This window comes from Hetaerina americana, unplaced genomic scaffold, assembly GCF_022747635.1.
Source record: "Hetaerina americana unplaced genomic scaffold, ioHetAmer1.1.p SCAF_18, whole genome shotgun sequence".
Taxonomy (NCBI): Eukaryota; Metazoa; Arthropoda; class Insecta; order Odonata; family Calopterygidae; genus Hetaerina; species Hetaerina americana.
Genome location: NW_027286741.1, coordinates 2,827,610 through 2,849,068, shown reverse-complemented (window position 1 = coordinate 2,849,068; position 21,459 = coordinate 2,827,610). Strand labels below are relative to the sequence as shown.

The window sequence follows — 21,459 nt, the reverse complement described above, 5'->3', positions numbered from 1 at the left end:
AAATTAAGGAATCACAAAAGTTTGTGGTGCCATGGATAATAGCAGCACAAACATATGTTTGCATAACTGTAGGTTTTGTGACAAAACCTCACCTTGCTGTGTATCTTCCATACATATACATATTATTAAAAAAACGATGACCTTCTTTTGAAAGTGTCATTAGACCAACTTTTTCCCTTACAGGAGTAGAAATTTCCTGTGAAATCCATCCCCTTGAGAATAGCCTTGTGGAACTTACTTGTGAGGCTCTGTCTCTTTCTAATGTCAGCTTGGTACTCTAAAAACCCTTGTTGCCCCAGCTATTTTCTCAAGGATCTATTGAAAATTCCCCACATGTTTATGTCTTGAAAACTGTATTTATTTATTGTTTGCTCTTGCCCAATCACATTGATCAGAGCTATTCATCATATTTGCCAGTTATTAATTCAATATTGGATTCCCTAAACACTGAAAATTATACATTCGCATTGCTTTTTGACTTCACCGTCTTTGGCAACAAAAAATTATGAAATGCTTACTCTTTAACAGTCGACAGCCAGAAATATGTGGGTTGTTCATTAACACCTAAGAACATACTAGAGAAATCCATAGTATAAGAAAAGGTTTCCCTTTCATTAGCCACCTCTCTCACTAGACTGCTGTTAAAGTTTCAGTGATATCTGGCACATTTCATTTTCATAGTCGATTGAAGAAAAATGGAAAAAAATGGTTGAAATTTTGCCAGAGAAATCTTTTCTTGAACAGTGTTGCTATCTTCAAGCTTAGTTCAGAAACATTTCAGACTCTCATACAAATATTTTACCAGGAAAAGAAATTTAATTCACAACAAATCCGTACTCAGAAATACAATAAAACTAGGACCTCATGAAATGGTCTGAGAAGGTACAATTATCAGAATATATTAAATGTACTAATGGCATTAAAATCAAAATTGAAAAACATTGCAATGAATAAAACGCATTATTCTAAGGATGAATATGAAAATGACATATTAAAAATGTAATTCTTTGCATGATTCAACTTCAATATAACTATATGCAACTTTTTTGTCATAATATATATTTTTCTATTTTTGTGTGTGACATGCACTTAGCATGCCTTATATTATGTATTTTCACCCATTACTATGGTCCCTTGGCAAATCAAAATTATTATCACCACTAAATAAATACCACCACATAATCAATAAATTCCCTAACAAATTTAGTCCTGGATTAGATGACATCCCAGGGATAGTCATAAAAAGGTCGTTTAATGCTATTAAGGATCAGCTGCTGTTCTTAATTAATGAATCCCTAAAAACTGGAATTTTCCCAAGCCCTCTTAAATCAGCAAAAATTGTGCCAATATACAAAGGGAAAGGTTGCAAAATGGCAATGAATTCTTATAGACCAATATCCCTGTTGAACCAGCTGGGGAAAATATTTGAAATAGTTTTTTATCAACGTCTTGCATCATATCTTGAGACATATAAGCTATTATCCATATCTCAACATGGATTTAGGAAAACAAGGTCCACTACAACAGCCACATATCACATGGTGAATCAAATACTTTCAGGATTGGATAATAGAACTGAAACTTTAGGATTATTTTTTGATTTCAGTAAAGCTTTTGACTTCCGTCAACCATCAGTTACTCCTATATAAACTGAAATGCTATGGTATAAGAGGCACGCCCTACAAATGGATTGAATCTTATCTAAGTGAACGGCATCAGTATGTTGAGCTCTCAAGAAATGGCTCCAAATTTGTTTCCCCTGGTAGAGAAGTAACACTGGGTGTTCCCCAGGGTTCGGTACTTGGTCCTATTTTATTTTTAATCTATATCAATGATCTCCCAGACAATCTTTAGTTCATTAAGGGGATAGACCCAATACTGTATGCTGATGATACAAATATCATTGTATCAGCCTCCTCGGTTGACAGCTTGACAGAAAGAGCAGCCGAAGTAGCTCAGATTTTCAATGAATGGTGTCTTCATAACTTTCTAAAACCCAATATAAACAAGTCCAGCCTGATTTATTTTACTAATAAAAAGAAAGTTTCATATGCAATCTCAGTAGATGTAGAAGGTGTGAGCATTCCCCAAAATTCCAGTACCCAATTCCTGGGAGTAATCCTGCAGAAAAACATGTCTTGGGAGGAACATATTTTCAAGTTACGCAGAAAGTTAAGCTCCCTATGCTTCCTTATTAGAAATATTAGGTATTCTGTAAATTTAGAGGTCCTTCTATCCATTTACTATGGTGAATTTTATTCTCGTGTTACTTTCAGTATCCTCTTCTGGGGTTCCTCTCCCCATGTGGGCATAATCTTCAAAATCCAAAAGAGGATTATACGTATTATGAGCAATGCTCCTTGCGATGCACCATGTAAACCTCTCTTCAAAAGACTTGGTTTATTACCAGTACCTTGCCTTGCCTATATATATTTAATGTCATCTTACATGCAAAGGGTAATATTTCCCAGTACAAGTCCAACCACAATTACCATAGTCACTACACAAGGACCTTCAATGACCTGCACCAACCATTTGTCAGGACACACAATACTGACCATGGGCCCAAAGCAATGGGCTTAAGGTTATTCAATAAACTTCCCCATGAAATCAAATATGAAACAAAAGTATCTGTTTTCAAGAAAAAGCTGTTTAACCTTTTAAAAAATAATATGTTCTATTCTGTAAATGAATACCTTGAATTGTCGCTATGCGTCAATTCCGGCTTAAACAATTAATATGTAATTATACTAGTGTATTGGTATGTATATATATATATATATAATACTCATATATACAGAAACATATATAAGGAAAAGGGATAGGAACACGTATAAAGGAAGAACACAATAGAGGTGGGGAAGGCAGAATCGAACGGATCACAAGAGTAAAAATATCTCCTCAACCGGGACTATATATATATATATATATATATATATATATATATATATATATATATATATATATATATATATATATATATATATATATATATAATTATTATTATTATCAATATTTCAGCAATGTACACGATTGGCAAGCTCATAACCCACTACAGTGGAATCTCGTACGACAAGCATAGTTCATTCTGGGATATTTCTCGCAAAGCAAACCACTCGTTTAGAGAACCAACTTTTTTAATATAAATTAATGTGAAATATTATAATCCGTTCCATGACCAAAAAAATAAATTATGTGCAAGTATGTGCCTTCTCACAAATGATATTCCCATTAAGTGTTGAATTGCAATTGCTTTTTGTTTATCCATATGAGAAGCAACCTTTCAAAGTTGTTGAGAATACTTAATCATTGGGTAGAAATTCTTGCCACTCTCTTTGAGGCATTTATCTCATTAACCTTGCCCTTGTTCTTGAGTTAATTATAAATTGCTGATGTCGACTGGTTGCATGTCGATGCTAGATAAGCCAGGCTCACGTGTTGTTCCTGCTTTTCAGTAATTTCACTTTCCATTTCTACGTTTTTTTTAATTCTCTTAATACTGTCCTCTTGTGGATTTTTCTTTGAGGATACTTTTTAAACTTTGCACAAAAATATCACAAATAATACGTCTGAACATAAGTTTGGAAAAATGTGTGATCACTATTGACACTAAGATGCTATTGGAATGTGTGATAGACTCAACCTATAGAAGCAGGCACACAATCATCCCGAGAATTCACCTCTTCTCGAGACTCATTATTCAAAAAGTTTCTCATTAACAGAGTCATTTTCAGAACCAATATTTTTGCTCATTATGCAAACTACTTTCTACGCAAGGCGCTCATTAAACAAGGTTCCACTGTATTTGGCACATTGAAATTTCCTCCTTTGAGATTTAGCATTCGCTAAAAGATTAAAGGAAAACATTTTCAGTTAGTCAGTTTATATTTATCGAGAAAATCTCTGGTCTCTTCATGACAGAAGGCAGGGCAACAGGAACTCCCAGTTATCGATGATGCTATGAGGTTCTCTGTCCCTAATAGGAGTTCATCCAATCTACTCCCACGACTCCAGCAATATTTTCTACGATCGTGGGAAAAATGATTGGTCACGCAATATTTAACGCATCAGCGACGCAAAATACACTCAATGGGCAAAAAATTATGTGTAATGCTGGCAGCAGTCCCACCTTGAATTGCTGAGATTGGCAATGAACTCCATTACTTGATCAGCTGTCACTATTCCGTCTGAATCTTGATCCACCAAGCGGAAAAGTTTGTCCAATATCTGCAAATAACAAAAAGCAATGATCAATATCAAGCAAATGAATTTAATGAAACGTATCTTTACTGTTTAGAAATCATTATAATTATAATAACAATATCACTAATAATGTTGTAAGTCCCATATCCAGAAAATGGTGGTGGAATTGTATTCATGAAAGGGAATTTTAGGAAGTCAAGAACCTTCCGACATCTCCTTCCCAAATCAATTCCCTTTCTGACATGGTATATCCCTCCTATTTCTCCCATCTACAGCTATATACCCTTAGCTGGTGTCCCTCTGAACAACAATCAGGACAGGCCAATGCCATTGCTTCTCTTTGTAAACATTTCCACCAAACCTTGCCTTGCCAAGAGATGCAGTCACCTCCATCCATTCATAGATCGCATCAGTGTCATCCCTCCACCCAGCATGTCTGTTTACAGGGTGGGTGAGTCAATTCACCTTTCCAATGAATGCCCACTCTTCTCAGAGGATTATGTCATTAACCCTGACAACGTGTGATTAACTGCCCAAGTAAAACATGGATGGAATGGGGAATCTTGTCTTCTTTGACCTCAAGGTCAGGAAAGGGTTAATTCTAGCCATAATAATAAGCCAGGCTGGATTGGTAATAGCAGGATTGATACTGGTCACACATTGAAGTTTCTTGTGCATACAGGCAGTGTAGTCTCCATTCTTTATTGAAAGACATTTCCATTTTTAGGTAATATCTTTTCAGTATCCCACTCCTATTAATAGTATCACTGGCCAAGATCTCTTGGTAGGAGGTCAGTGCTTCACTCCCTTAATGGTAGATGCAGGAGATATTCCTTGTGATACCTTGATCATAGAGTTAGGGGATGCAAATTATAATGGAATTTCTGGACTGAACTTAATGAAAAATTAAGATGTATTAGATTATTAATTGATATATTATCTTATTAATAATAAATAACAATCATAAGGTTTTCTTCTAGTCATCATCCCCATATTGATTTGATCACACTTCATGACATCAACTCTCAAACAGATATATGTCATCAGTGACATAATTCTTTTTCTCAAAGTGTTGAACGCAACAGAGCAGATTCTTTTGAGCCTTATTTAAACTTCTTGCGCAATCCTTCAGCAGCAAATACAAGTAATTAGTAAAATCAGGGTACAATCTTTCAATTCAGATTTCATTTCTTTCTAGTAATCCAGCACATGAACAACAGTGCATTCCTCTTCAAAAATCAAACATTTAGGAAAATAATGAGCAAGGAACAGCATAAACTTAATGAGCCAATTTTCAATTGACAGTAAAATTAAAACAAATCAAGAGCCTCTATATCAAAATGAAGACTGTGAAAGGAAGGGAAACTGAAATTGTAGAGGCAAGCTAATTCCAGGCCATCAGAGACTTTCAATTTTTTCAACTTGTTTCACAGTTCATATATGCGATAAAAGTTCTAATGATGTCGTTGGGTGAACTGTAGTTTCATTATAGACTGAAAAAATTCTCCACGGAGAAAATGGGCAGCCAATGCATCATGTCTCCCACTCTCTACACTTGATATTATGAGATAATGCATCAAAAAATTGTTAAAGAAGGCATAATATTACCTTCAACAAGTCCTTAGTCAGCTCCATAAAACCATAAACACAGTAATCAACCCAAAAGTCAGTTTGATGGGTGACGGTCGAGTTCACCCAGTACTAAGCCACCCTATAAGGCATGTGAAATTCACACATCAGGGAAGGGGGGCCAGTTCCTTTCTCTGTACCGGTTATGGTTTCCCAGGAAGATCTGGTACCCAAAAAATCACATAGCTTGGGTGGATTACTTAATAAAGTGAAACAAAGGCATTGAACAATATCTGCATGAAAGTCAATGTTAACCGAGATATCACCGTGAAAATTGGATGTAGGTCAGCTGACAAGGAACATAGGGTTTTGTGCATGTTCGCAAGGAAAGTATGGCTAATGAGGAGTATTAAATCAACAATGATTTTATTGCCAATTCTTGTCTTGCAACAGGGATGAGATTTGAATGCAGGCATACATTATAATTCAAATGAACATGAGATAATGCTTAGTTTGATAACACAAAGTCTCTGAAATTGACCCTCCTCTCCAAGGATTTAAAAATCAAGATAAATTTGATACTTATGAGACAAGTCATGGCACAGGGATCAGAAGCATGTATTATATCAGCTGCAGTGAAAATATCTTACATGTATTCAAGGAAAATCATAAGGCCCCGAGAAAAGAGGATGACAGATTAGACAGTAAGGGGGATTAGACAGATGATAGTAAGGGGGAGTGTGACGGGAAAGAGGAGCAGTGGAAGACCAGGAAAGAGATGACTACAGGATTTGGAAGATGGATTGAAGATTAGGGGCATTGCAAGATGGTGTGAGAATGAACAAATTAGAGAATGACTGGCCAAGGGGGCCGAAACCCTCTCAGGGCTGACACTTCAACGAAGACCTGGAATATGCAGCCACTTGCTGAGAGGTGAGATGGCTTTAGCCAGTCACAGTTTATTCCCTCCCCACCTAAGCCATGTCACACTTGAATGCCATCCACAAGGCCAGGACCACATGCATCCAGAGAGCAAAAACACCACACATGCAATCCAAGGTAATAAGTGCCCACTCACCCCTTTGGCGTCAAAGATCTGGCAGAAGGTATCAAGAGAGATAGGCTCTGAGCCACACAGCACATACGCCACACTCTCCACTTGCTCTGCAAAGTCTATTTGTTTCTCGTCCCTGTTGAGAAAGACAAAGAAATTGAGTCATCTCTCTTATCTGAAGCACTGGCTCCAATACCTACGCTTGTGATACAGGATAAAGTAGTCCAAACAATACAACAGCCTCATATGCACCAGATCATATGGGAAATACTTTAAAACTAAACATTATTTAACAAGGAAACAGTCAGTGGGAATCAGGATGGAGCGGTGGCTAATGTACTGGCTTCCCACTCTCTAGGGTCTGTGTTCAAAACCCCAGAGATGGAAAGATCTTTCAGTGAAATCTATGATCCCTACTAGGGGTGCTTTGTTGAGAGCACTTTAAGTGAGTACGCCATCCATTGAATGGGCGCTACATCATGTGTGACCCCTTGGCACTTTTCCTCCATTCCTTCAAAATCCTACCTCTCAAAAATACCCATATATTACCCATTGGCACGAATGACCTCAGCTGTCTGACTTTTATGCAAGTACGCTAGCCACCACACCATTCGATTCCCCCCCCCATTTGGCATTTTTCATACTATTTGTTGAGGCCCTAAACCACTCATAATATGAGAAAATTAATGTTGTCTCATTAACTTCGAATGTTGGAGATATTTAGTTCATAAATTATTCTGTATTGTCCAATATCATAAATTATTCCCTTCCGGTAGGTACACAGGCATATCTTTGAAGAACATACTGTTGTAATTAGTATCATAGTATTTTAAAAAAAATTGTGTTTTCAACTTTTCAAAGATGATACAGAAAGACATAATTGAAGCCAGGAGCTCTTCCAAGGCATTTTCCCAGCAAAGACCTAGGATGTGGTTAAGATATGTGGATGATACTTCCATCATCTGGCAGCACGGCACAGCAGAACTACAGAAATTCCTCGAGTTCCTCAACTCACAACATCACTCCATCAAATTTACGATGGAAGTAGAAAAGGACAACCAACTACCTTTCCTGGACGTGTTAGTCACAAGGAGGAGTGATGGGAAGCTGGGACATGCTGTCTACAGGAAGAAGACGCACACTGACCGTTACCTTACCGCAGCCTCTCACCACCACCCGCTCCAGAAGACTTCTTTGGTGGACACACTAGTTCACCGAGCCTATGAAATTTCTGACGCCGATTCTTTGCCAACGGAAAAGAAACATCTCCTGAAAGCATTGCAGCAAAATGGCTATCGGAACGATATGGTCCTTAAAAGGACCGCCAGGGAAGAAAGGCGACGGGATTGGGAGAAGTCCATCAAGCAGACGGAACCGGACCCAAACGCATACGCTATTCCCTACGTATCCGGAACATCCGAGATGATAGCCATAGTCCTAAAAAAACATGACGTGTTGACAAGATTTAACTGCACCAAGAAAATAGCGGACGCTCTCCCTGGACCGAAGGACCAAATTCCGAAAGACCTATACGAAGGGGTCTACCAAGCACCCTGTTCATGTGGGAAAGCCTACATCGGGGAAACATGCCGCTCAATGAAAGTTCGGATGAAGGAACAGCTCCGGTCAACAACAAATAAGCAGTTTCACCCGTCGGCCATTTCAGAACACCAATGGAGTGAACCCGGTCACGAGATCTTATTCAAAAAAGATGGAAGAGAGTTCTCCGGGAACGGACCAATCAGCGGGTAGCCACTAGACGGGACCTCCTATATAAGGGTGGCAAAATTCCGAGTCCCTCTTTTCCGCAGCCGCTACCATCTTGTAGCCTTTCAATATTTAATTTTTCCGCCCCGAAGAGGAGTTTATCCTAAAACGGGGTTTCCGTATTGTTATGTTATGTTTCAATCATATATTTTATGCATTTCTTGTACGCTGTCTCTACACGGAAATAAAGACCTATAAAACTAAAAACTGAAACTGCACCGAGTCCCTCATCTTCGACCTGAAGACGCCGAATGCAACTTCGGCGAAACTGTTGTCGGAATCAAACAACGACGCGGTGAAACCCGACAATGCAGAATACTTCAATGAACTACTTCTTCCATACCCATACAATGTAGAAAGCCAGGCTTATTATATTATTTCCCTGCCTTTCTAGATAGTGTTGGTATGTTTGTTTCTTGTTGCCTTGCTTTTCTGACTATGAATCACAAAAGACTTTGACTTGAGAAGCAGAAATCCATTTCCATCATTCAATTGATTACACTAACTGCCAAGGGCAAAAAAGAAAATGGAGTAGCTTGAGATAAGCTACAGATCAGCTTGGCAGGGATATTACACATTTTAAGAACACAATTAGCAACATCGATGAAAGACAAGCAGGGATGAAAAAACTAAAAAGGCTATAACTTATTGCCCTTGGTCCGATAATAAACCATTATTAGTCCTGGAATTTTTTCATAAAATGCATTAGTGAACTAATTTAATTTTCATTGGAACATAAATTTAAAAAAATATGCGATGTCCCCTTTCACTACTGTCTACCGTATAAAATGCATAATTATTCTCGGAGAAATGAATGAATCTTAATGCTGAGCTACTTCAACTTTTTTCGTTTCGTAGTATTGAAATTATTAGGCGATAATCCAAAATCTAACAAATGAGTACCATCCAACGGCTGCCTTCAATTATCTGATACGGATGCGTGACCAATTGGATCGGTAGATCAAACCACCAAGAATGCTGGTGTGACCCACAGTTGGGTCACGCTGGAGTTAACATGTTAATTATCTCATAAGAAATTATGAAAAGCATGCAATAGGCTGCTGACCACGTGCTCTTACATGCGTTAAATCGCATATTCAAATATATGCTTCTGGGCTGCAATTCATATCTTCCAAGAAACTCCGGGAGATGCCGAGACATTAACTTTTAACGTAGTCATCCGCTAAGTGTGCATTACAATGCAACAATTTCAGAGTGTAAAAATCATTCGCCTTAGACCGTTACTGTCGCAGCATCATCTTCCGCAGTTTCTTGGAATTTGTCAACCCTAATGTTTAAAGTTGGCTTTGACCTCGTGGACTGCGGCGCTTCGCGCATGACTACGAATGCCTGTGACATTGTGCATGGCATTTCCTCAAACATCTTGTTCCTTTAAAGCCCCCGAAATTCCGAAGTGTAAGAAGACGCCTCGATAGCTTGACTGGCTAAAGCACTCGGCCGGACATCCCGGTGAAGGCGAATGATTTTACACTCTGAAATCGCTGCATTCATTTACAGTACATGAAATAAATCTTGTATGTATATCACCGCAATAACATGTTCTTATCCTCTGACGATCTTTAAGTGGTTGAATTTCATCATTAACTCGAAATTAATACGTTTTATGTGTAGGAGGGCTTGAAATAGCTTCTATTACTGCATGAATGTTCATGGGCCATGAAATAATCTTCCAATTAGTAGCTATAACAAAAAAAGACTGTAGACCATGAAATATTTTATCACCAGTATTATTATACTGAAGAAAAGACGGTCCCTTTTTCTTCATCTTTTTATAAAATAATCACTAGGTGATGATAAGTCAAGTTTCCTGTAAAAGTATACGCGTAAAAGTTGCAACCTATTAGGCACAGAATTAACGTACGAATTCACTTTGACTCGCCATTGAATCATCCGGCTGCCCATTCAGACGTGAAATATCATCTGAATTAGGAACCTATGATCAAATCTCCAGATATACGTGTAGGTATACGTAGTATTGCTGACAATAGACGACATTTTGATTGTTTGTGCTGAAGGAGCACTTGGAATTAAAGCAGGAAATGGTGGTGATTTGTTATAAAATCATAGAAACCAATTCAAAGACCTCTATAACCACCATAAAAAGCTTAAAGAAACAACTCCCTTCCACACGCTATCAACAGAGTCAACTGGCTAAAACACAATCCAGCGCTGCTGCTTTCACTAATGCAACCAAAAATGACCACGCCGGGGGCTAAATTGGAAGCACTAACGATACATTTTACAAGCATTGACCCTGAATCGCAAAATTTAGTCCAAACTCGCTAAATGCAAACGAACATGTATTTACTAGTAACGACAATTTCAAAAGGCTTGAAGAATATCTTTTAACGAATAATGATTTTGGATATCAACCATATTAGAACATTATTAACCGTCAACAATAAAATGCCTGATGTTGGTCTTATCGCCTGATTGGTATTGTCTGGTCATACTTCATTTTCACACACTGGTTTAGACCAGTGTGTGAAAATGAAGTACAGTGGAACTTTGCTTAACGAGCACCTCGCACAAAGAGTAATTCGCATAACGAGCCACATTTGTTTTTAAAAATGACTCGCTTAACAAGCGATGTTTCACATAACAAATGAGGAGGAGAGGAGAATTCCAGAATTGATTGCACGCCTGCTGCTTCAGCATGTGTCGTACCGCTAGCGTCTTCGTGTCACCAGTAATCACATTTCCCCACTTGTGTTCAAGCAAATTATTTGTGAATTTGTCGGGAAAAGTTAAAATCCTTGCAAAATGCCCCCGAACGAAGGATTACGCGAAAGAAGACAGCTATGGGGGAAAAATAATCGCAGAAATGAAAAGTAAAATCAATGAAAAGCGAGAGCGAGGTATGAGCGTAGCTGATCTATCACGTACATACAATCGGTCTAAATACATCAGACACTTGCACTGTCCTCTAGGACAATGACAAAATTAAGGTAATTTATGCTTCATATGGAGTTACAAGAATATCTACGCAATGGTTATGAATTCTCAACTATGTTTAAAGGTTACTTCTCATATGGATAAATGAAAATCAATTACAAAATGACACTATTGCCAAGAATATCATTTGTGAGAAGGCAAAAGTGGTTTTCGTTGACCTCGATAAGAAGTTAGGATCATCAATGGCCAAAAAAAGACGCATTTAAGGGAAGCTAAGGGCGCTTCGAGAAGGTTAAGAGAAGAACCGGCATCCAAGGCATTTTGGGATATGACGAAGAGAGCTCCAACTCTAAGGCATTGGAGAGACCTTTCATCGGTGATTTCAAGAATTACTCCTATATACTAATCATTTAAATTATTTTTTGTTATCTATAATCCGAATTCCAATTCCAGGTTGATTCATTCCACGAGTGAATTCTCTTAACGAGTGCTCCGCTTAACAAGGATGTCTCTCCGGAGGGCAGGCACCGGCAACATGTTCGGCAAATTTGTCCATATGATGGCAACTTACATTTCCAGATATGACAAATCACGACAGAATTGAAAAAAAATCGGTTGGTAATAATTGATTACGGTAATGAGGAAAATGGAGTGAATATTTGAAAAATTGAAAAGTTCGACGAAGTGCCATGTGCCCACGTGAACATTCTTGTGGGAAACGTCAGACTCTCCGGGCCATCGAAAAATCCAGGATATGCATTAAAGATACGGATTCAGGGAGAGGGGAGGTGTGTTCATGACATTGCCGAAACAGATGGAACAATAAAACCTATGTAGCTCATGTAGTATACCATCTAATTTGTAATGTGAACGAAAGTCATGCGAGTAAATTGAACCGAAAAAACATAGGAGAACAAGAATAATAATACCAGAGCGTCGGGAGGATGACGAGATGAGGCCTACCGATGCAATCGAAGCAGGGAAAACAGGCCGCGGATGCAGTGCTTGGGTTATCATCTGGGCGATTGCAAGGAAAGCGCGAGATGGTTCCAGAGACACCAACCGACCGTCTCTCCGGCAATGGTGCCCATCCGAGAAAAGCGAAAAGCCACGCGAAGACCGAGGGAAATGGCTGGCCACTTGACGCACATTCCAATGACATCATTTTGACGCGCACAGTAAAATTCAAGGACAGCAAACAAGAATCCTCTCGAGGATAGATGGGGCATTCCGCGGACATTGTGGTTCGGGCGATGGAGCACAACCCTCCACACCTTTGACCGCGGTGGGGATTGTGAACCACCCCCCCCCCCCCCTGAGTGACTGCTGCGGGCCTCGGAAGGGGAATCTCTTTGAAGGCCTCCAAGCGAGCACTCTCTATCCCTTGCGCCTCGCCGCTGATTGCGTATAATGCACGTACAATTCAAGCACTGACTTTCAATTGACTTCAACATTTAAATCAGAAAAAAATGAAGCAAAACATCAGTTTGAAAATTGATTAAAATGCCAAAATAACCCATAATAGTGAGAGTTGCCTAAATAAAACAACGCGCATATTGATCATACCATCGCAATCGATGACAAATAAAAGAAAGAATTCCACCGGAACGCGCGTCCCCATGGGAGCCCGAAAGCTTTACCTTCTGCTTCTCGCTGCGCGCCCAGAGGGTTGAACCGCAAACTCCCAACTGCTGACCCCGACGACCGACGCCGAGCGACTGCCTGCAGAGCTGCGGGATGACGATTAGGCATCCTGTAAGTCGGCCGTCGGTGCCCTTCGACACGCGAGAGGGGCCCTCGCCCTCCCCCCCTTTCTCTTTCTCCCCCGACGCCCTTGGCCCCTCCCCATACCAATGGGGTTAAGGGATGTGCGCTTGCATATTTCGGTGTGGAGGGGGAGGAGTTGACAAGTGGTGTCGTCTGCGAGGCAGTGGGAATCTTACGTAAGATATCTCGTTGGATTATTTCAGCCATTGGTGATGACGAAAAATGTGGGCTGCCCATCTTCACCGAGAATTAATCGTGCTCCAAATGCCACCGATACCGTCGCTTCAGCATTCTTTAGCCGTTTAAACAACAGTTTTGCAGAGATGTTGGTTTCATTTCACTTTAGGTATTCCGTTGCCACATAAATAAATATGAAGCAGTGTTTCGCGGCAGTGTAATTTTTTCTACTGAAAAGGCGCAAATGAAGTGATCAGTAAATAACGGCAGTGGAAAACGCTTTCTCCAAACCAAACTATCACAGGGAGAGCTGTATCTATATCTTAAAAATCTTGAAAAGTCGACAATCTACCGACACGGCCGCGGCGCCGGGGAGGAAGCGAGGCGACTACGCCCCCTCCCCGCGCGCAATTGAAAGGCCGCATTCGCTTGGCATTCCAGGAGAAAAGGGCGCTGAGAGCGGATTCTTGGGAGGGCTATGCGAGGCAGAACAAAGGCTCCCCGCTGTGGACCACACCGCGCGAGAGGCTGGAAACCCCCCACCACTCAACCTCCTCTTCCCTCCCCCCTTCTGCCTGGGGGCGGACGAAGACGAGGGGTGGGTCTCTCCAGTCAAATGCAACCCATCCATCTCACTTCTTGGAACGGCAAATCAAACGGAGTTGTTTGTTGAACCAGCGATTTAACACTTCGGCGTGGGCGTAAAATTATTTTCCTTTCGCCTTTGTTTATCGGTAGCCGGTGTGTGGATGGAGATGTGTTGATGAATTCTCGCTTCGTCATTCGCGGAAAGCCTGGATTTTTTTGACAGAGGTATTCCTCTTCGGCGTACAGTATCTCACCTTTTGAGTCTTCCCCACGGCTCGCATAGGATTCACTCGGGACTCGTCCGAGTGAGCTCGGGCTCGCGGTTTCATTCGCCCCCGAGAAATATTAGAGAAATCTGCGTCTACGTCTTGACCTGTAAACCACCACGGATGGGTGTGGGCGGTCTTCTTAATGCTCCAGCCATTAGAGTGACAGCCATCACACTGGTGATAATATCACTCGTGAAGTGCAAATTATGGTTAAATTCCTTACAGTTGTGTCCACGGATTATGCAAATAGAAATCATTCCTATATCGATCGGTTCTGCAGTGGATTCCCCGAAAATGCTCACTTTGGTCTCGACCGACAGCGTCATGTTAGCTTCAAATGAATCGCTCTACGCGCCAACGTCGAAGTAAAATGATTCGTATTTTTATAAACGTTTACGTCGTTCGAGTAATAGTCGTGATTCCTATGTCTCCCAATCAAGGTCTTCCAATGAAAACGCATCTCGTATTTGCTCGATCATAACAATTTTTCCGGCTTTTTTTCCGACTAATAGCTTTTCCATTTACCTATTTACCTTAATCGATGTTAAGTTTCTGTCACCTCGTGTGGTGGTATTTGCCGTCATCAATACCCGTCACCTTACCAGTTCCTCCATGACCGAAGATGACCTAAGGACCTTGAAGGATTCGCAACAGCTCTGGCCCGGCCCCCCACCCTTCCGCTTGACACCTAAGCGCGAAGCCCCCCAACCACCCGGCGAGGGACGGCGTCAATGCCGCTGCTTCGCTTACGACGCTGTTCGGCGAAAAGGTTCGCTCTTGCATTATGTGCTAGCAAGACCAAAGATTTGAACTCATCATTCTGGTACTGAGCTCATATTATGAATGTATTTCACACAGCCTTGAGCCAGGCTAAATTTTCACTATTTCCACCCCAAGTTTTTTATAATTGTGGAACTAGTCCCTCAAGCCGGTATAGGTATTTAAATGCTTGGGCCCCACTCGCGGTATTTAATATTTCTAAAATCTCTCCCTGTTGAAGCATTGTTGAAAATAATTTATATCTTTTTCTTTATTCTAAAATAGAAAAAATTACCTCATGTTAAAAGGCTTATTCTATTCAGTAAAATTGTTACTTACGTTATATTTTATATTTTCACTTTTTAATTCTCCTTAAGTTTCGAACCTCCGTCCTAAAAGTTCAGTTTTGAAACAATCATCTCAATATAGGCTTACATTGAAATCAGGGCACTAGTACACACTATCCTTCTTTTTACCCCGTGCGGAGCACACCGGACATCATCTTAGAGGCCTGGACTTCTTCCCGGTCGGCTGTATCTATTCAACGACCAACACTTCATCACTTGAACTTGCACTATAACGCCCAATACTCACTTCCCTTTCTCCGTCCAGGCGTTCTACTTAATTCTTTTTAATTCGGACTCTCTACACGTTCTACTTAATCTTCACTCAAAAAAAGCTTATCCCTCTTGGAATCCATTACGGGGGTTATATACAAGGCTTTTTTACGTCTCTTTCTCAAGAAAGAAATCTAACACCTGAGGCTATAGCAGGTGGTGAGGACTTTTGCCCTTGCAAATGCCATGAGGAAACAAAAAGAAAGAATGATACACGAATGGTTCCAGAGAAATTAGCAAGGGAGTTCATATCAAGCAATGAAGACGAACAGAAAGTGAGGTCAAAGGGTAAATGCAAAGAACTCGCGTATCTCATAACGACGGACTTGATGGATTAATCTTCCTTTCAGAGTGCCTTTATATGCAGCCGAAACAGAACGATTTGGAAGAATCATTACCTAAGAGGCCAAGGGCAACTATGGATATTTAAAAAATTCGATGGCGCCGCAGAAAAAAATTCAAAACCGAGACGCGTACGGTGTACGTTGATCCGCGGATAAGGCCAGCCGATTGGGACGTACCGCGTACTGAGAACCGCGCTGAGGGGTTAATACACGTTTTTGCCTTTCTTTTCGTAAAATGGTTAATCCCGTAAGTAAATAAAGTGAAAAATGAGATATACCGAGCGGTGATAAGTGTGCTGAAAAGAACGCGTTTTTGAGTCAGAGTGACATGTTAAAAATAGAGATTTGAAATCTTAAGGCAATGTTTTCGAGATTAAAAAGTTTCCTCACGAAGAATGTGAGCGTCTTGGTGCCTTAAATTCATCAACTTGGCTTAAGTGTAGAGTTCCAAGCGGATACCTCATATTTTGATTACTCACGCGATACGTTTAGCGCCTGGGTATCGCAGTGACCCCCTCTCTAGTACCCTTCGATTTTTAAGGTAGAGGGTTTCTAACGAGTTTTTGGACGGTCAAAGAATCATGTGCGACTTAAGTGCCTATTAGTACGCCGGGACTGGCCAATGCATTCAGTCAAACGAGCCATGTCAATAAGGCACGACTGAAATTCAACAAAAAAACCAAATGCCGGAGAACTACAAAAAAATAGGAAACTAAAAATAACTTTGAAAATGAAAAGGAGGATTTACAGGATGCGGCGCTATCCGGATAAATTTAAATTTTATTTTACTGCCATATCGTAGTTCCATTGGGGGTCACGATTGGCGTTCTTGAAATCTAGAGGCATCTAGTGAACAGTCATAACCTCAAAATGGTCGAGATGTTACGTAAAAGTGCGGAGCACAATCGAAGAACCGTTATTGTTGAAAGTTTTCGCACTGGGCGTTATATTTTATCGAAATAATTCGATTCTTCTTCTGGTACCCCAGATCAACTCTGTTGACGATATTGTGGCTAAGTATAAAGCTTCGGAGAAGTCTGGGGAAAGTTTCGCTGACCGGGCGAGGAAACCTCATTCAAGGGAACGCGTATTTGTCCGGATTTAAGCGCCGCACCCTACGAGTGAAGGCGAATACTAAACATAATTAGATTATCTCAAGACCTTAGAAAGCTTTCATTTTCTAGCTCGACAGAAGTATCAAATACATAATTGCTTTCCGTCATGTCGAATAATTCAGGGACTATTTATCGTCATAATGCCGTCGCCGCTTCTGAGGGTTGGATCAACGAAAATATTTCGTCGGACGCCATTCAATGTAGCAACTATGAAATCGTACAAGTGATGACAGATCAGGACGATGCGTGGTGGGTTATCTTCAATATCACTGGCCAAGTCTGATCCTTAAAACCCCGAATACGTTTATTGCAATAATAGGAAAGGGAGAGCAAAGCCTTGTGGTGGGCGATTCATAAAACCCCTAAAATATCCTTCAAAATGACTGAATATATGATGAATTTACAAAAAGGCGACGGAGAAGATCCGAATAATTACTAACCAATCTCTCTCACATCCATCTCATGCAAAATTTTAGAGTACGTAATTGCAATTTCAATCAAGAAATATCTCGATTCTTAGAATTTCCTTGGAAAAAATCAACACGGTCTCCATAAGGGTGTATCTTGCGAGACTCAACTGGCACTTCTCGTTCCTGATATTTTGATCTCGGATGAAAATAACGTTTAAGTCTATATTATACTTCAATATTTTAAAAAGGCTTTCGACAAAGTCCCTCATAGAAAGTAACTCAAAGGGTTGGGAAGCTACGGGGTTATTAAATGTGTAATAGATTGAATTAATAACTTTTTAACAGGCCGCGAAGAAAGGGTTGAAAGATGGGGTATCATCGGACACAGTAAGCGTAACATCGGGTGTCCCACAAGGAAGTGTTATTGCTCCACCATTGTTCCTTTTATAGATTAATGAGATCGGGTCTCAGGTTTCCAGTAAACTTCGTCTATTTGCTGACGAGGCCGTGATTCATGTATTTAGGGAAATATCCAGTCAAGAAGATAGGGTATCATTAGCCAACGACCTAAGTGCAATTAAAAAATGGTGCGAGACATGGGAGCTGGAATGAAATTAGAATAAATGTGTTTCGATAAAGTTTTGGAGGAAAAGTATTTCACCCGAAAACACTCGCACTACAAAGGGAACCAACATAACACACGTGGAATCGGTAAAATACTTGGGTGTAACGAGAAACACGGATATGTCCTGGGGATAACACATTCGTGAAATTTGCGGATGAGCAAATAGTAAGTCAGGATTCATAAAAAGAATACTTGGGAATTGTAATGAAAGGGTAAAGGAGCTTTGTTATTTCAAGTTAGTTGGACCCTGCCGCAAGTGCTGCAAGTGTATGGGATCCTCATGAAGTAGGCTTAATTTCGGAACTAGATCGAGTGTAACGTAGAGCAGCTAGGTTTGTGAAAAGTATTTATGAACAAGGTAACAGTGTCACGGCACTATTGGAAGAATAAGGATAGGACCCACTAGTTGACCGTAGGCTTAAATACAGGTTAAATTTACTACGTCAATTTGAGGCAGGTTACTTATCTGAAGATGTTAAAACATATTATAGGCCCCCGTTTAATATGCTAGATCATATCACCAACGTAAAATCAGGGAGATTTATCGTTAAACGAATAGATTAAAAATGTCAATTTTTTCCTCATACCATTAGTGGCCATAATAACTACGAAAGCGATCGCGTAGGAGATAATTAAACATGGCACTGTATATATTTGTCGATATCCTCCATGTTTCTTCGTGGGTGATATTCTTTTTATTTAGTACAATCATTTTTTTCAAAATTCTACAGCATGATTTGAATATACGTATACTGCCATTGAATATTGTGGTATGTAAGCATTTTCTTTCGTGTGATTAAAATGTATCGTGTCCATGATCAGACTAATATTTTTGTAAAGGTACAACGCTTACCTATTTTCAGATGAATGAGTAGAGGTAGAGATATACGTGTATGTTCGCCATATGGAGGGTTTTCTTGTTTGAATGTACATATATACTTCTATACTTCTTAGATTAAAAACACAGAAACACAAAGAAATGACACCGCGAATGTATTTGATGTTTCGTCGGAAAGGCCGCTATTCTCCGAATTTTCATGCATAGATTATATTGCGGGATATGCATGAGGGAGTGAGAGAGTGGGTGGCGCGGGATCCGAGAGAATTGGTTCCCGAAGGTTGAGAGGGGCGACGAGGAACGGTCAAGATGGGACATGTTTTCTGTCTTGGGTTATTGCAGGGTATTGGCTTGAATTTGTGGATTACCGAGGATTTGGATGAGAGCTTGGTGGATTTCAATATCTTTGATAAATTGGCGGGTCGTTTGAAAGTAACGGAGGGACATTTAAGCTGTATTTTTGCCGTTGTTTTTTTGGTCAGTCAGAGGGGGGAAGAGGTCTTTGAGAATATGTCTGAGGGACTGAATTCCTGGGAAGCAGGAGTTTATGCAAATTGGAGATGGATAAGTTAATGTCTTCGGAATGTTTTCCCCGGTAAAAACGTCGGAGTGGTTTTTTTTTACTGAGAAGGGATTCAGGATAACCACAGTGGAGGAGAGCGTTATAAAGATTGCGAAGAAACATGCCCAGGGAGTTAAGGGTATTGCAGATACGGTGACCACGGTTGGAGAGTGAGTATGGGAGAGAGCGTTTGGTGTGCGATGGGTGGCAGCTGGTGAAGCAATGGAGGTATTGTTGTTTGTTGGTGGGTTTAATGTGAACGGAGGTGGGGAATTTTTCGTTAGCGAGAGGAATGCTGGCATCTAAGAAAGTGATTTCTGAGGCAGAGAAGGTGACAGAGAAGGAAGAGAAAGCATTGAGGGAGGAAATGAATGCTTCAGGGGAACCCATGCTATGCGGGCAGGGAAGGAATATATCATCTATACGTATATCATCTGGCCCATAGAAGACCTTGCAGTGGGCTGCTGGAAAGGAATACTCTCTCAAGGAGGTCAAGGTGGACGTTTGCGTATGAAGGCATCGCACTGCCTTTGACCAGCAGGTGGTGTTTATCATGGAAAGAGAAGGAGTTGCGAGTTGAGATGAGGGGGAGAGAGATTCGGAAGAAACTCGGGAATGTGGGAATATACGAGGTTAGGCTGAAAACTAACGCACACATGCTTGTCGACCACAACAAAATGACCTTCAGAAGCACTTCTGGTGGCATGTGGAAGTAACATTTCCCCTCAATACGCATGCGCAGGTTTGAGGTCGTCACAGTCCAGTTTAGTATTTAGAGAAGCGGATGCATGGAGACGTGTTCTAGTGCTATGTCGACGCGAGTTAAACAGCGTGCTGTTATCGAATTTTTGCCTTCACCTCAGCGTCCGATGTGTAATGATTACCCTTGAGGTGTGTTTCTTGAGTTGAGGAAAGAAATAGAAATCGTAAGGTGCAAGATCTGGGGAATAAGGAGGGTTTTGTTTGTTCTCGCACGTTAGACGGCTTGGTACCCATCGTGCACAGATTTTTCGGCATTCCAATGGTTCAATAATGAAGCCGACACGTTTCTTGAATATTCCAATATGGTTTGCGGTACGCTTTTGAGTCATTAGATGGTCATTTTGAATCAAAGCTTCGACAAGTTTGCGATATTTATCGTCCGTGGCAGTGATCGGACGTCCGCTGCGAGTTTAATCAACAATTATGGCTTTTCCACGCTCGCACAACCACGGAAGTTTACTACCCATCGATTTACAGTAGACCTATCAACAGCATCGCCACCATAAACAGCCTTTAAACGACGATGAATCTCAGTACGAGTCAATTTTTCAGTAGTTAAAAATTCGATAACAGCACGCTGTTTAACTCACGTTGACAAAGCACTAGAACGCGTCTCCATACTTCCGCTTCTCTAAATACTAAACTGGATGAATGTAACGACATCAAACCTGCGCATGCGTGTTTATGGGGAATGTTACTTCCACGTGCGCCAGGAGTATTTCTGAAGGTAATTTTGTTTGTGGTCTACCAGAATGTGTGCATTACTTTTCAGCCTACCCTCGTATTATATGGCGCGATCGGACATATGATGGCGGAGAGACCATCAAGATGAGGGATTGAGGTGCGGAGGGATGCGACGTCTATTGCGGGGCCATGGTCATTTACGATGTCCGGAGGGAGAGAGATAGAGTGGGGGAGAAAATGGTGGGTGCCTTTAGCATGGGGCAGTAGAGAGTGGACCAGTTGTTGGAGGAAGTGGTCGGCAAAGGCGAAGATTATCTCGATCGGAGAATCACGGGAAGAAACAATTGGTTGGTCTGGGACGTCTGGGTGTTATGTATTTGGAGAAGGATGTAAAGGTGAGGAGAACGTGGGTGAGGATGGAACTGTCTGCGGA

At 40.7% G+C, this 21,459-nt stretch overlaps 1 protein-coding gene across 1 annotated transcript in view; it reads right to left on the bottom strand.

The window, feature by feature from the left end:
• Positions 1-21,459, bottom strand: part of Nox (NADPH oxidase) — a 149,246-nt gene that overhangs the window by 63,677 nt on the left and 64,110 nt on the right. The window contains exons 3-4 of the mRNA XM_071584338.1: positions 6,851-6,962; positions 4,130-4,227 (exon numbers count right to left, since the gene is read on the bottom strand). Coding sequence (XP_071440439.1) covers positions 4,130-4,227; positions 6,851-6,962 — 210 coding nt within the window. The remainder of the gene's footprint in view (positions 1-4,129; positions 4,228-6,850; positions 6,963-21,459) is intronic.